Below are 15,191 nucleotides of genomic sequence, written 5' to 3' on the forward strand. Positions count from 1 at the left end.
TGGGTGGTTTCCAGTTTGGCACTGTTATGAATAAAGCTGCCTCAAAACTCTCATAAAAGACTTGTTGGAGTATATGCTTTCATTTTTCCTAGGTAATTACCTAGAATAGAATCGCTGAGTCAAAGGGTAGGTGTACGCTTAACTTTATAAGAAACTGCCAAGCCTTTTTCCAAAGTGATTATACTTTTACATTCCCACCAGTTGGGAGAGTTCCAGTTGCTCCATATCCTCACCAGCATTTGATGTTGTTAGTCTTTTAAATTGTAGCCATTCTGGTGAGTGTGTAGTGTTATCTGACTGTGGTTTTAGTTTCTACTTCCTCTTGGTGACTGACAATGATGACTACTTATTCATAGGCTTATTGCCCATTCATGTATCTCCTTTTGTGAAATGGGTAAGAGTATTTCTTCCTTAAATGTTTGAAATAATTCTCTAGTGAAATCATCAGGGCCTAGAAGTTTCTTTGTGGGGAGGTTCTCCCCTGACCCCCCATGTTGTTCATTACAACATAATTAATAGTGGTAAAAAGCTGAAAACAAAATGAAGTAGTGGAATGGGTAATAATATCATGGCACATCTGTACCATGGAATATTAAAGAATCAAATAGCACCAGGGAAAAAGGTGGTGGTATGAGAAGTGAGGCAGAAACCTCCTCCCAAAACCACATGTAAGACAAAAATACAGCAAATAAAACTAATTCTGAAAGAGTGACCAGAAAGAAGACTGCAACAGATGGCCTACATCTGGGGAAAAGAGCAGACCTCATGGAAAAGAGTTAAAGTAGCAAAGCCATGATCCGGCAGGACCCAAGTCCTCCCACACCCCAGCTCACAGGCCAGAGGAAGAGAAACAGAGCAGTGAGGGAGTAGAAGCCCAGGACTGCCAAACACCCACCCCTGGAGAGCTGCTCCAGGAGCACGAACCCACATTACATAGTGTTCTGAGATTAGTGGGGTTGAAAAACAAAGACAGGCAGAATACTTAGAGAGACTGAGATTCCAGCTACTTGTGGAGAACAGATACCCACAACCAGCCACTCTGGGACAAAAGAAAGGCAGGCACTTTGCACTTAGAAAGACTTCCCAACAGAAAGAGGGTTGCTAAAGTGGCAAGGATTACAGAGAGATTGCTGCTCAGGAGAAAAGACAGGTGGACAAATCATCCCAGCACACTCAGCCCAGTAGGTTGGAAACTTTCAGGAGCTTCATACCTCCATCTCCCTGGCTAACAGTGAAGCCCTGAGGCCCCCACTGCAATACACAGCCTGCTGCTCCTTCCTCCCCACCAGCACCAGTTCACAAACCTGCTGTACCCGCTATTGTGCCAGGCCAGCTGGAGGGTGGCCCCACCTATAGCAGCTACAAGGGCATAAAGCAGAGGGTACTCCCTGCATGCTCAGGCCACTGGCCCTGGCCATGGAGGCAGGAACTGCAGATTGGAAGCAGGAAAGAGCACTTCCCTTCTGACAGGCACCAGTGCCGCTCACCTGCAATCCCTGCCATTGCTCCAGGTGCTGAGTAGCTCCAGAGAGTAGAACTTCTGGGCGCTAGAGGGTGCTGCCTACAAAAAGTCATTATTTCATATTATTTATCAGAAATATGAAAAGGCAAAACAATCCTGTACAAACCAAAGACCCTCAAACACCAGAAAGAGGGCTAAGTGAAACTGAAATCACCAATCTTCTTGATAAAGATTTCAAAATAAAAATTATAAACATGCTCATGGAGCTACAGAAAAATATTCAAGATCTCAGGGAGGACTTCAAGAAAGATAGAAACTTTTAAAACTACAGTATCTGAAATGAAACATACAACGGAGGGATTTAAAAGCAGATTAGATAAGGTAGAGGAGACAGTAAATGAAATTAGAGAACAGTAATATAAAGAAGCTGAGGCACAGAGAGAAAAAAAGGATCTCTAGGAATGAAGAATAATGAGAACTGTGTGACCAATCCAAACGGAATAATATTCACATTATAGGGGTACCAAAACAAGAAGAGAGAGAAAAAGGGATAGTGTCTTTGAGGAAATAATTGCTGAAAACTTCCCCAAATCTGGGGAAGGAAATAGTCTCTCAGGCCATGGAAGTGAACAGATCTTCCAATACAAGGTATCCAAGGAAGAAGAAAACACCAAAACATATAATAATTATGTTTTTTTGTTAAATGTTTTTAGATTAAAAGTAATTTGTCCATTTAATCTTAATTGTCATATTTATTGACATGCAGTTGTTCATAATATTTCCTTTTTGCTTTTTAATATCTACTTTTTCATTCCTGTTATAGGTTGATGGCATTAGGGCTTTATGTCATTTTTCCTCCATTAGTCTTTCATGGGTTTATCAATTTTATTATTTTTTTAAAGAATCAACTTTGGGCTTTATTGATTTTCTCTTATTATTTTCTAGTTCACTGATTTCTGTTCTCTTTTTTCTTTATTCATTTCACCTTTTCTGTTCTTTTCTTTATTATTGCTTTTCTTCTACTTTGTATTTAACTTACTCTTATTTTCTGTTTTAAGATGAAAACTTAGATAATTGACTTAAACCATTTCTTCCTTTGTAACATGAGCATTTAAAGCCATAAATATCCTTCTAAGCACTGTTGGACCTGCGTCTTATAAATTTTGATATGATGTGCTTTCTTACTGCTTGGTTTGAAATGTTTTCTGATTTCTCTTGTAATTTCTTCTTTACCCATGAATTATTTACAAGTATGTTACTTAATTTGCAAACATTTGGGCCTTTCTAGGTAGCTTATTACTATTACTGATTTCTAATTTAAATCCATTGTGGTCAGAGAACATGTTCTGTAAGTCTTTAATATTTTTAAATTTACTGAAACTTATCTTTGGATCCAGCACGTTGTTTATCAGAGTGAGTGTTCTGTATCTACTTGAAAAGCATATTTTATCTGTAGGTGTTGAATACACTGTCAGTTAGGTCAAGGTAGTTAATACTACTGTTACAATCTGTATCTTGACTGATTTTTTGAATAATTGCTCTACCAATTATGGTCGAGCAGTGTTAAGACCTCTAACACTTTCTTCTTTTAGTGCTGTCAGTTTTTAACTTTATGTGTACTGAGGCTTTGTTATTTAGCACATACACACTTAATAATTGCCATGTCTTCCTGATGTATTGGGCCTTTTTATCCTCATGAAATCATAAATAGTAATAATCCTTATTTTGAAATTGGTTTTGTCTAGTATTAATATAGCCACTTCTTTGTCCCCTTCACCTTGAGGACTTCATTCCTACAGATTGGATTGGTTAGGTAATCTTACTTCCCATAAAATACTTTCGATGAAACAAAATGTTGAAATTTCATAAATAACCATTTTTATTTTTTAAAGACTTAGACCTGCTAATTATAATTATTTCCAATTGTAGAAAAAAATTCATTTTTGGTAGATACAGATATCATCTGGTTCTTTTTGAAGCAGGGACTGCCTGCATTCCTCTATGCTCAATTCCATGATATTTTCTATTTCTAACAGAATGAAAAACAAACTGAATGTCCCCTGATCACAAAATTCAAACAACTTCAAGGCAAAGGAAAGTGGTTATTTCTAGATCTTACATTTTTTTTCATGATTTTTAAGAGAGAACAGAGTTGATGTGGATGTTATTAAGCACTGATATTTGAACAAAGACAAGCAATACCTAGAGAAATATGCCTTTCTAAATGTACTGGTCAAATGCCTGTGGAGGATTCTGTGTGCAATAAGTAAAATGTGTTTCAGGGTAAGATAACTAGTTTTCATATTAAAGATGAGAAGAGTGGATATTTGTTTGTCTAAATGACATGGCTGACTACCTAGTTTTAAAAATTAATTTTTTTCAGAGTGTTCAAGAATTAAATTTCAAATAGGGTGCTAGAATTATTGCTGGCCCCAATTTGTTTCTTGCTGTTTCCACCTAAAGCAGGGTATCTCAGCCTTGGCACTATTGACTTTTGGGCCTGGCTTAGTGTTTGTTGGGCTCTGCAATATAAGGTGTTTAGCAAAGGTATTTAGCATCATCACCGGCTGCTGCCACTGAATGCCATTATCATTCCCTCTCCAACGTGCAGCACCTAAAAATGTTCCCAGATATTGTCAAATGTCTTCTGGGGGCAAGGTCCCCCAGTTGAGAGCTACTGACTCATGGCGTGTTATATATAGGCAGATGCATGACACCAGGCAGAGGTGGGGGTCTTCAGTGGCCTCTTCCTGAGTCAGGGACCCCCTCAAGGTATGGGGCTGAGAAGAGCCTTGGTGGCCTCTTCCAAAGCAGCCCCCGAGAAGGGGATGGAAAGGTTCTCTTCAATCAGTTGCTTACGTGCTCCCCAAAGAATGTTTCACTTGATGTTTTTTCCTTCCTTTTGCCTTATTTGTGTCTTTATCATCTCCCCTGCTCTAAGGAAAAATATTATTTCTATCATGTCATTCAAAGGATGGTTTGGAGTTGGTGCATTCTCTGGAACCCTAGTTTTAAGGGATGGTGACTAGATAGTTTGTAAGAATGGGTCCTGGGGACAAAAGGTTTGGGAAATGTTGGTTTAAATCAAGGTAAACTGTTTTATTAATTTTGTAGGGTTTTTGAAAGCTTTAGTATCAACTATAAATTGTGACTCTCCAAAAGGAACTAGAGTGGACCTGTCTCAAACTCATGAAATATCTTCAAAGCATTCTCTAGGGAAATAACATTCTGTGGGACACACTTTGGGAAGCACCGCTCTAGAGGCATTTAGGACAGGCGCTGGTTCTGCGGGCTAGGGTGCTGCTGAGGAACAGGCGGTAGGGTGGGTACCAGGCTCATGTAATGAATGGAGAAAGTCAGGATCAGTTTCTTTACACACCAGTATGGCTGTTGAGATGGTTATTAAAATAGTGAAAGACTCATATTCTGGTGGTAAATAGCTGCCATCCTTGAGCTTCTTAAGTGCTGCCCTTCCCCCCCTGCCCTGCCCCTGGCCCCTGGCCCCAGACCTCCCCTCTCTCCAGCAGCTACAGAGTCTGTGCCTGGTTCCGAAAACTCTCCCCTGCTTTGCCCCCCACTTCGGACCCTGTTCCACCATTATGGGCTCTTCATTTCTGGTTGGTTGTTGACCATGGCACATAAACGGCTAACACTTTGAACTCCATCCTGGGTGTGAGAGAGGTGATAAAGGAGAGTAATGAAAAAGGGGTCTAAAACTTTTAGTCAGAATTATCTTTATACCCAGACTATTCAGGCTCTTCTTATATATCAGGCCCCCCGTTTGTTGGCTAGAACAGGAGAGAGACTGAAAATATTCATCCATATTGACTTAGGATAATAATAATATACTATTGGATATAACTATAATTACTCTTTGAATAACCAAACAAAATGTAGAGCTTTACACTTTATGTTAGAAGTTGGCAGAACGGTTTTGCCAGTTCAAAGAAAGAATATTTCCACAACTGGTTTCTTTTAGAGCATTTAAGATGGAAGTCGCTGTTGGTTGGGTCATTCGACTGAGTATGAGCCATCGGGCCCATCCATAGGCAGGGGTGTCTCCTGAAAAGGGGTCTGTCTGGAGGGTGGTGACAGCCAGCCTCAGGCTGTCAGCTTGTGTCACATTTGTAGCGGCGTGGTTTTGAATGTGGATACAGTGTCAGGCAGAGCAGCTTTCATAAAGCCTGCAGTAAGACACACCTGCCGAGGACACCACTCGACAGTGGATGAAATTGAAAAAAAGAACAGCTTTCATTAAAGGTAAGAAGGAAGGGTGGATCTCTTCATGGAAATTTGAAATGCTTATTTTCATGTGGTATTTAGTAGGCTAGTTCCCATAAATTAGTAGGAAATTTTTGTATCTGTTTCTGTGTTTATTAATTGTAAAAGAAACTACCAAGGTATTCTTTCAAGAGCTTAGGTGGGAAAAATGTGAATATATGTCCAAAGCAGTAAGAAACTGGATTTTTATAGGATGATGCAGAAATGAAATATGCTTAAGTTAAACTGCTAATGGGAGAAATAAAACTTGTTAACTTGCTTGAAGTGTTTGTGAGTTTCTCAGTTGTGATCATAGATAATAAAGATTTAATAACTTGAAGTTTAAAGTTGACTTAAATTATACATTAGTTGTTTATCTTTACCTGCCCGGTAGTATTGAGCAAGTGAACAGCCTACGGGAGGTACAAGCACTGAGGCGCCTGAGTCCACACCCAAACATCCTCACATTGCATGAAGTGGTTTTGTAAGTATATTCAGAGCTTTAAAAAGTACCTAAATTTGATGATAATGATTAAATCTCTTTTTAAGAAAGAAAACCATAGTAGTTATGTAAAATATTTGCTCAGAGAGCAGTTTTCATTTTATCTTAAGTTACATATTTATTTGGACAAATGTGTATCCGATTCCTAATGTGGAAATGCCTTCATGTAGATGACTCCATAGCATGAAAGTACACATGATTCAAGAGGTTCCTCCCTGTAGCTTAGTCACGTTTCTGTATGGAGGTGGCTGGGCCTCGGAGGCCACGGGTGGGAATTAGGATCTGGCAGAAAGCCCTGTTGCCATAGTTGAAGGAAGTGTGTGCTTTGTCCTTGCAGCTTGCTATCTGCACAGGCTCATGTAGCCTTTCTAACTATAACTGATATGATTTCAGGGGATTTGCATTTCCAATACGGGAGAGTTTCTATAAGGCTTACTTACTGATCAGGAAGCAGCGCACAGCTCGTCCGCGCGTGCTGGCAGCTCTGCCCCGCACTTCTGACGCTGAGCCAGGTGCTCAGCCACGGCTCAGGCCCTGCCTTTGCGTGGGCTGGGGCGGCACTGAGCTGAGGGGTGCCCCGTGTGGGAAGCGCTCTGCTGCTCCCTCCAGGCCTTCAGAGCCAGCCAAGAAACAACAGTCTGACAATTAAAGTGCAGCAGATTTTAATCAGAGCACTGAGTAGTTTTAAAGTAAGAATAAAACGCTGTGCGCAACCACATGGCCTCCTGGCCTGCAGTACTCTGAGCTGTCGGTTCCGGCCAGGCCCAGAGCGTGTCGCCTGCATGCAGTCACTGAGCCGCTGTACGTGTGCTTTACAAAGCACTTCTGTCCAGGATCACACATGGGCTTCCAAAGAGCCCTGAGAGACAGCAAAGACCCTTTCCAGACCCACCGGAGGCACACCAGGCAGGGTCTGGGGTTATATGGGCTCCCCAGCCCAGCTCAGGGGTCCCTTAAGGGCTGTTGGAACTCAGGAGAAGCTGGTGGCTTGGCCAGAGGCCTCTGTCCCTGCTTTGTGCACGTGCTAGCATGGCATGAGCTCGTCTCCCTTTTCCCTTGACTGGTGTTTGGGTTTTGCTCCCTGGCATTGTAATCTATCCCATTACATGGAAGAAGTTTAAGTAAATTAAAACTAAATTTACAGTCACAGAGTATGAATTAAATTATTTTTGCTTTGATTGTTTTGCTTAGCTGACTCCTTAACCTCATTTCTTCTTTCTGCTAATGGTTATTTTTATATTTTTAAGATACAGCTCTGAAAAGGGGGGGCAGCTTTTAGAATTTTTACTTGAAGTAGAGTTTTATTATTTTTAATTAATTTTACCTGAAATATTGATTAAAACTCAAAAGTTCTGTTTCAGTCATTGCACATAGGTCTTTGTCTAACATGGGGGAGCTTTATGTATACCAGAAATGTTTACAAATGAATTAATTTTTTATTATACTTTCTGATTAAGATGAGAAAAATATTTTAAAGACCTTCTTTCTTCTCCAGTGACAGAAAATCTGGTTCTCTTGCACTAATATGTGAACTTATGGACATGAATATTTATGAGCTAATACAAGGTATGTAGAATAATTTGCAAGCTATTCTAAGATCTTCTTTAAAGCTTGTAGTTTTATTTCTCGAAACCATTAGTCACCATAGTGCAGTAGTTGTATATGAATATATAGTACTGGACCAGTTCAATCTTGGAAGGTTTTTTTCTGGCAAACTAGTCTACCCAGAGCATGGCTGCAAATGAGAAGTAAAGCCACAAGGCCTGCAGCTGGCCAGCTGATGTGGGTGAGGATGGTACAGGGGACATGGAGCCAGCTCAGGTCTTCGATACCACGGGTCTCCGTTGGGGGTGCTGTGCACCCAGGCCCGTCCCGTTCTGAGGATCACGCCTGAATCCTGTTTCTCTGATTTAGGCAGAACCTGAATCCCATTTGGAACCCCCAGCTGCAAGCCAACCTGAAGAATGTCATTTTGGGCTTTCAAGTCATGAAATGGGAGTTGGGGTTGGAAGAGGTCTGCTATGTGTGCCATAGGGCTGCAGATGGTGGTGGGGAGACCAGTGACACACAATAAAGGTACTTTTCTAGCTACTCACTTAGGAAGAGTGTTCACGGAGTTCTTCGTCAGAGTGAGTGACTGGAGAACTGGCTGCACCATCAGCAGCTCTGATTTGTTTGTCTGGGTGCATTGTGCTTATGGCTCTGGGCTCATGCCATCTGCAGGAAAGGCTGTCTTGGAGTTTATAAGGAAGAACTTGTTAAGATTATAACCTGATTATAGAGGCACCTACTGTCTCATTGGGTTGTGTCTGATCTGCTGTCCTTTCTAACTGTTTCAAGTTCAGTTACCTTGCTTTCGAGAATGGAGAGTTAACTGTGCCTCTGCCCTTGCCGGTTCCTGCTCTAGGGCCTGGGAGTGGTTGCGCCTTCCTCACCTTCTTGCCTCTGTTGCATCTCTCTTGTTTGTTTCTCTCACACACAAGGCCTGACATGTATCTGGTTCTTTATTGTCTTCCCCACTCTGTCCACTGGTATGTTCGCTCTCTGACAGTGGGGCCTGTCAGCCCATCATTGGTATCTTCTTAGTGCCAATCACTGTTCCCTGTGTGCTACAGGTGTCAGTTGTCCACCTGGATGATGATGAAAGATACTGAGCTTTGTGTTTAGACTGTTTTCATTTCAAGGAGCACATGCCATTCAGCCTGTTCACACACAACGGAGGGAGTTTATGTAAAACCACAGGTCTCTTGCAGAAAGCTCAGTCAGGCCTCCAGCCAGAAACCAGGAAAGTGCCTTGAGCCACATGGTTCCCTGCCTCTGCTTCTCTGCCTGTCCTCCTCCTCCTCTCTTGGTGAACTTGGTGACTCAGACCCTGAGGCCCTCCACTGTCAGCAGATGGGTCAGGCCCAGAAATGCCAGTTATTGGCTGCCTTCAGGAGTACTGGCTGTTCCAGGTTTAGCAGGCCGGCCTTGTCACCTTACTGTTATACCTTGTAGAGGCAGTGTGTGGGGAAGGCACCCTGAAATAAGTCCATGATAATGGGGAGTGAATCAAGTAGGCAACAGCAAAACAAGCTTGGTTTGGCTGTAAGTATAGCATTACAGTCCATTTCCGTGAGTAGCTTATGCAGTGTGCCTTATTACCATGCAACATGATAACTATTTTGCTCCACATTGCTTTGATCAACTCAGTTGTATTTTTGTATTTCATCAACTCTGACCCATTAAGTGTGATAGGCACCATTTGTTATGTACCAACTAAAAAGAAAACATTGTCAATTCAGCTGTGATACTTAGCTTTCTTAGCAGTTAGCAGTTTTAGTTCTGTCTTTATTAAATGAATTCTTTTAGATATATTTAGACATTTTCCCCTATATCGCTCTTGTGCATATATAAAAAAGAAGGTAGAAGTTAACCCTGTTACAGCATTCCTATACTTCCTTGATGTCTTTGTTTTCCTTACACTGTCAGTCTCTATGCCATTCAGAGTGGGAATGATGCAACATTTCTGTCACTGCAATTTTCTTCCAAGCCTATGACACCATCCTGTTTGTTTTTCACTTATTTTTTTTATTGAAGTAAAGTTGATATACAATATTGTGTTCCAATATAGTGATTCACCAATTCTTTATGCTATGGATATTCACCACCATAAGTGTAGTTACCGTATGTCACCATACAAGGCTATTACAATATTATGATTATATTCCCTATGTTCTATTTTTCATCCCTGTGACTTACTTATTTCATAACTGGAAGTTTGTACCTCTTTATTCCCTTCACCTATTTCAGACACACCCCCATCCACCTTCCCTATGGCAACCACCAGTTTGTTCTTTGTATCTTATGAGCCCATTTCTATTTTGTTTGTTTCTTTGTTTTTTTATAGATTCCACATACAAGTGAAATCATATGATATTTGTCATTCTCTGTCTTATTTCACTTAGCATAATATGCTCTAGGTCTGTGTTGTCTATGTTGTCACAGATGGCAATATTTCATTCTTTTTTATGGCTAAATAATATTCCGTTGCATATATATACCACATCTTCTTTATCCATTCATCTATTGATAGATACTCCTGTATCTCAGTTATTGTAAATAGTGCTGCAATAAACATAGGGGTGCATGTATCTTTTCAAATAAATTAGTGTTTTTGTTTCCTTTGGGTAAATACCTATAAATGGAATTACTGGGTTGTATGGTATTTCTATTTTTAGTTTTTTGAGAACCCTCCATACTGTTTTCCACAGTGACTGCACCAATTTACATTCCCACCAACAGTGCACAAGGGTTCCCTTTTCTCTACATCCTTATCAACACTTGTTATTTCTTTCTTTCTTTTTTTTTGATATTAGCTGTTCTGACTGGTGTGAAGTGGCATCTCATTGTGGTTTTGATTTCCATTTCCATCATGATTAATGAGCATCTTTCATGTGCCTGTTGGCCATCTACATGTCTAATTTGGAAAAATGTCTGTTTGGGTCCTCTGCCTGTTTTCAGTAAGATTATTTGCTTTTTTGGTGTTGAGTTGTAAGAGTTCTTTTATTTATTTTAGATGTTAACCCCTTGTTGGATATATCATGTGCAAATATGTTCTCCCATTCACTAGGTTGCTTTTTTATTTTGTTGATGGTTTCCTTCACTATGCAGCAGCTTTTTAGTTTGAAGTAGTCCTACTTGTTTATTTTTACCTTCGTTTCTCTTCCTTGGGGAGACATATCCAGAAGAAAATGGCTGACACTGCTGTCCAGAGTTTACTGCCTCTATTTTCTTTTAGGGGTTTTATGGTTTCTGGTCTTACATTAGCTCTTTAATCCATTTGGGGTTTACTTCTGTGTGCAGTATAAGAAAGTGGTATTTTCATTCTTTTAAATGTAGCTGTCCATTTTTCCTAACACCATTTATTGGAAAGACTGTCTTGTCCCCTTTGTATGTTCTTGCCTCCTATGTCGTACATTAATTGACCATATATGCATGGGTTTATTTCTGGGCTCTCTGTTCTGTCCCACTGATCTGTCTTTGAGCCAGACCAAACTGTTTTGACTACTGTGGCTTTGTAGGGTAGTTTGGAATCAAGGAGAATGATGACTCCAGTTTTGCTCTTCTTTTTCAAGATTGCTTTGGCTATTGGGGTCTTTTGTGGTTTCCATACAAATTTTATAATTATTTGTTTCATCTCATTGAAAAACACCATTGGTATTTTTTTTTTTTTTTCCGTAAGCTTTTTTTTTTTTTTAATAATTATTTTTTATTGAAGGGTAGTTGACACACAGTATTACATTACATGAGTTTCAAGTGTACAACACAGTGGTAGAACATTTATATACATAATTCTAGGTTCCAGCTATCACCCTACCAGGCTGTTACAATATCTTGACTATATTCCTTATGCTATACATTACATCCCGGTTACTAATTTATTTTACCATTGGAAGTCTGTCCTTTTTTTTTTTTTTTTTTTTTTTTTGTGAGGGCATCTCTCATATTTATTGATCAAATGGTTGTTAACAACAATAAAATTCTGTATAGGGGAGTCAGTGCTCAATGCACAATCATTAATCCACCCCAAGCCTAATTTTTGTCAGTCTCCAATCTTCTGAGGCATAACAAACAAGTTCCTACATGGAGAACAAATTCTTACATAATGAATAAGTTACATAGTGAACAGTACAAGGGCAGTCATCACAGAAACTTTCGGTTTTGCTCATGCATTATGAACTCTAAACAGTCAGTTCAAATATGAATACTCATTTGGTTTTTATACTTGATTTATATGTATATGTGGATACCACATTTCTCTCTTTATTATTATTTTTAATAAAATGCTGAAGTGGTAGGTAGATACAAGATAAAGGTAGAAAACATAGTTTAGTGTTGTAAGAGAGCACATGTAGATGATCAGGTGTGTGCCTGTAGACTATGTGTTAATCCAAGCTAGACCAGGGCAATAAAACATCCACGTATGCAGAAGATTTCTCTCAGAACGGGGGGGTGAGGTTCTAAGCCTCGCCTCTGTTGATCCCCAATTTCTCACCTGATGGCCCCCCTGCGACTGTGCCTGTCTTAGGTTGTTCCTCCCTTGAGGAATCTTACCCGTCTCTGGCTAACCAGTCATCTTCCGGGGCCATACAGGGAAATGTGAAGTTGGTAAGTGAGAGAGAAGCCTTATTGTTTGAAAAAGTTAGCTTTTTACTTCTTTGCATATTTATGCCCTGTGGCGTCTGTGCCCAGCATTTGTCTTGAGGTATCTTTACCACTTGGAAGAATTATGATACTCGGTAAATTTGATATGAGGCACGAATTCTATTTAAGGGTTGTAATTAGGAAGGAAGAAGAAAAGCTATAGAAGTAGCAGGCGGAAGAGAGCATGGGAAGATTGATTATTTCTTTGATATATCTTCTTGTAGAGTAACTTCAGCATGTATAGGTTTTAAGCTACTACTTAAATTGCACACACACATTAACATAATAGGAGTATAGTTACATAACCAAAGCATATCTGTAATTACCAGCCATCTGCAGTGAAACCAAGAAAACCAGTTAGGCACCTTAGGCATTTGTGAAAACTTATCTATGATATGGTGGATATTGTCCAACTGAACTTGAACAGTCTGAGAGAAATCAGACAAATTAAAACAACCCATTCCTGGGGACTGTTCACATGCCATATGTTCTTTTAACAAATAGTTTGTAGTTGTAAGACTTTGGAGCGCTACAATTTGCACTTCTCCAAATTCTTGGTTGAGTTCCAACAGTATAGATCCAGTCCAATTTTGTTGTTTTACTGTATGCACAGGCCAGCTTAGATATCTCCTTCCTCATTCCCATGGCAAGTCCAGGAACTGGTGGGATGAGTGCATCTACAGCTGTAGCAGTGTGTGGATCTTTGTTGGGGTTTTTTGATGATCATCTTCTGCCATGAGTCTTCCAGAGAGTGCAGATATTGGAAGTTCTTTTTCATATCGTATCTTAGTTCATTTTCGGGGTAGCCCAATTAGGCTTTGATCCTCTGTATAAACACAAACAGACCCTTTGCCTACACTTTTATATGCCCTTTATACCCTTGTGTAGAACTCGTTGGAGGTTACCACACAGGAACTGCCCTTTTTTTTTTTTTGCTATCACTAATCTACACTTACATGACGAATATTATGTTTACTAGGCTCTCCCCTATACCAGGTCTCCCCTATAAACCCCTTTACAGTCACTGTCCATCAGCATAGCAAAATGTTGTAGAATCACTACTTGCCTTCTCTATGTTGTACAGCCCTCCGTTTTCTCCTACCCCCCCATGCATGTTAATCTTAATACCCCCCTACTTCTCCCTCCCTTATCCCTCCCTACCCACCCATCCTCCCCAGTCCCTTTCCCTTTGGTACCTGTTAGTCCATTCTTGAGTTCTGTGATTCTGCTGCTGTTTTGTTCCTTCAGTTTTTCCTTTGTTCTTATATTCCACAGATAAGTGAAATCATTTGGTATTTCTCTTTCTCCGCTTGGCTTGTTTCACTGAGCATAATACCCTCCAGCTCCATCCATGTTGCTGCAAATGATTGGATTTGCCCTTTTCTTATGGCTGAGTAGTATTCCATTGTGTTTATGTACCACATCTTCTTTATCCATTCATCTATTGATGGACATTTAGGTTGCTTCCAATTCTTGGCTATTGTAAATAGTGCTGCAATAAACATAGGGGTGCATCTGTCTTTCTCAAACTTGATTGCTGCGTTCTTAGGGTAAATTCCTAGGAGTGGAATTCCTGGGTCAAATGGTAAGTCTGTTTTGAGCATTTTGATGTACCTCCATACTGCTTTCCACAATGGTTGGACTAACTTACATTCCCACCAGCAGTGTAGGAGGGTTCCCCTTTCTCGACAGCCTCGCCAACATTTGTTGTTGTTTGTCTTTTGGATGGCAGCCATCCTTACTGGTGTGAGGTGATACCTCATTGTAGTTTTAATTTGCATTTCTCTGATAATTAGCGATGTGGAGCATCTTTTCATGTGTCTGTTGGCCATCTGTATTTCTTTTTTTGAGAACTGTCTCTTCAGTTCCTCTGCCCATTTTTTAATTGGGTTATTTGTTTTTTGTTTGTTGAGGCGTGAGAGCTCCTTATATATTCTGGACGTCAAGCCTTTATCAGATGTGTCATTTTCAAATATATTCTCCCATACTGTAGGGATCCTTCTTGTTCTATTGATGGTGTCTTTTGCTGTACAGAAGCTTTTCAGCTTAATATAGTCCCACTTACTCATTTTTGCTGTTGTTTTCCTTGCCCGGGGAGATATGTTCAAGAAGAGGTCACTCATGTTTATGTCTAAGAGGTTTGTGCCTATGTTTTCTTCCAAGAGTTTAATGGTTTCATGACTTACATTCAGGTCTTTGATCCATTTGGAGTTTACTTTTGTATATGGGCTTAGACAATGGTCCAGTTTCATTCTCCTACATGTAGCTGTCCAGTTTTGCCAGCACCACCTGTTGAAGAGACTGTCATTTTGCCATTGTATGTCCATGGCTCCTTTATCAAATATTAATTGACCATATATGTCTGGGTTAATGTCTGGATTCTCTAGTCTGTTCCATTGGTCTGTGGCTCTGCTCTTTTGCCAGTACCAAATTGTCTTGATTACTATGGCTTTATAGTAGAGCTTGAAGTTGGGGAGTGAGATCCCCCCTACTTTATTCTTCTTTCTCAGGATTGCTTTGGCTATTCGGGGTCTTTGGTGTTTCCATATGAATTTTTGAATTATTTGTTCCAGTTCATTGAAGAATGTTGCTGGTAGTTTCATAGGGATTGCATCAAATCTGTATATTGCTTTGGGCAGGATGGCCATTTTAATGATATTAATTCTTCCTAGCCACGAGCATGGGATGAGTTTCCATCTGTTAGTGTCCCCTTTAATTTCTCTTAAGAGTGACTTGTAGTTTTCAGAGTATAAGTCTTTCACTTCTTTGGTTAGGTTTATT

The 15,191-nt window shown here is 40.1% G+C and overlaps 1 protein-coding gene across 8 annotated transcripts in view; it reads left to right on the forward strand.

Annotated features, from left to right (window-relative positions):
- Nucleotides 1–15,191, forward strand: part of MOK (MOK protein kinase) — a 47,113-nt gene that overhangs the window by 16,395 nt on the left and 15,527 nt on the right. For 4 of the 8 annotated variants that reach the window (XM_057488133.1, XM_036882056.2, XM_036882058.2 and 1 more), the window contains 2 exons: nt 6,117–6,206; nt 7,720–7,790. The exons of the other annotated variants lie outside the window; for them this stretch is intronic. In XM_057488133.1, the coding sequence (XP_057344116.1) occupies nt 6,117–6,206; nt 7,720–7,790 (161 nt within the window). The remainder of the gene's footprint in view (nt 1–6,116; nt 6,207–7,719; nt 7,791–15,191) is intronic. 8 annotated transcript variants of the gene reach the window in all.

This window comes from Manis pentadactyla, chromosome 11 (assembly GCF_030020395.1).
Source record: "Manis pentadactyla isolate mManPen7 chromosome 11, mManPen7.hap1, whole genome shotgun sequence".
NCBI lineage: Eukaryota > Metazoa > Chordata > Mammalia > Pholidota > Manidae > Manis > Manis pentadactyla.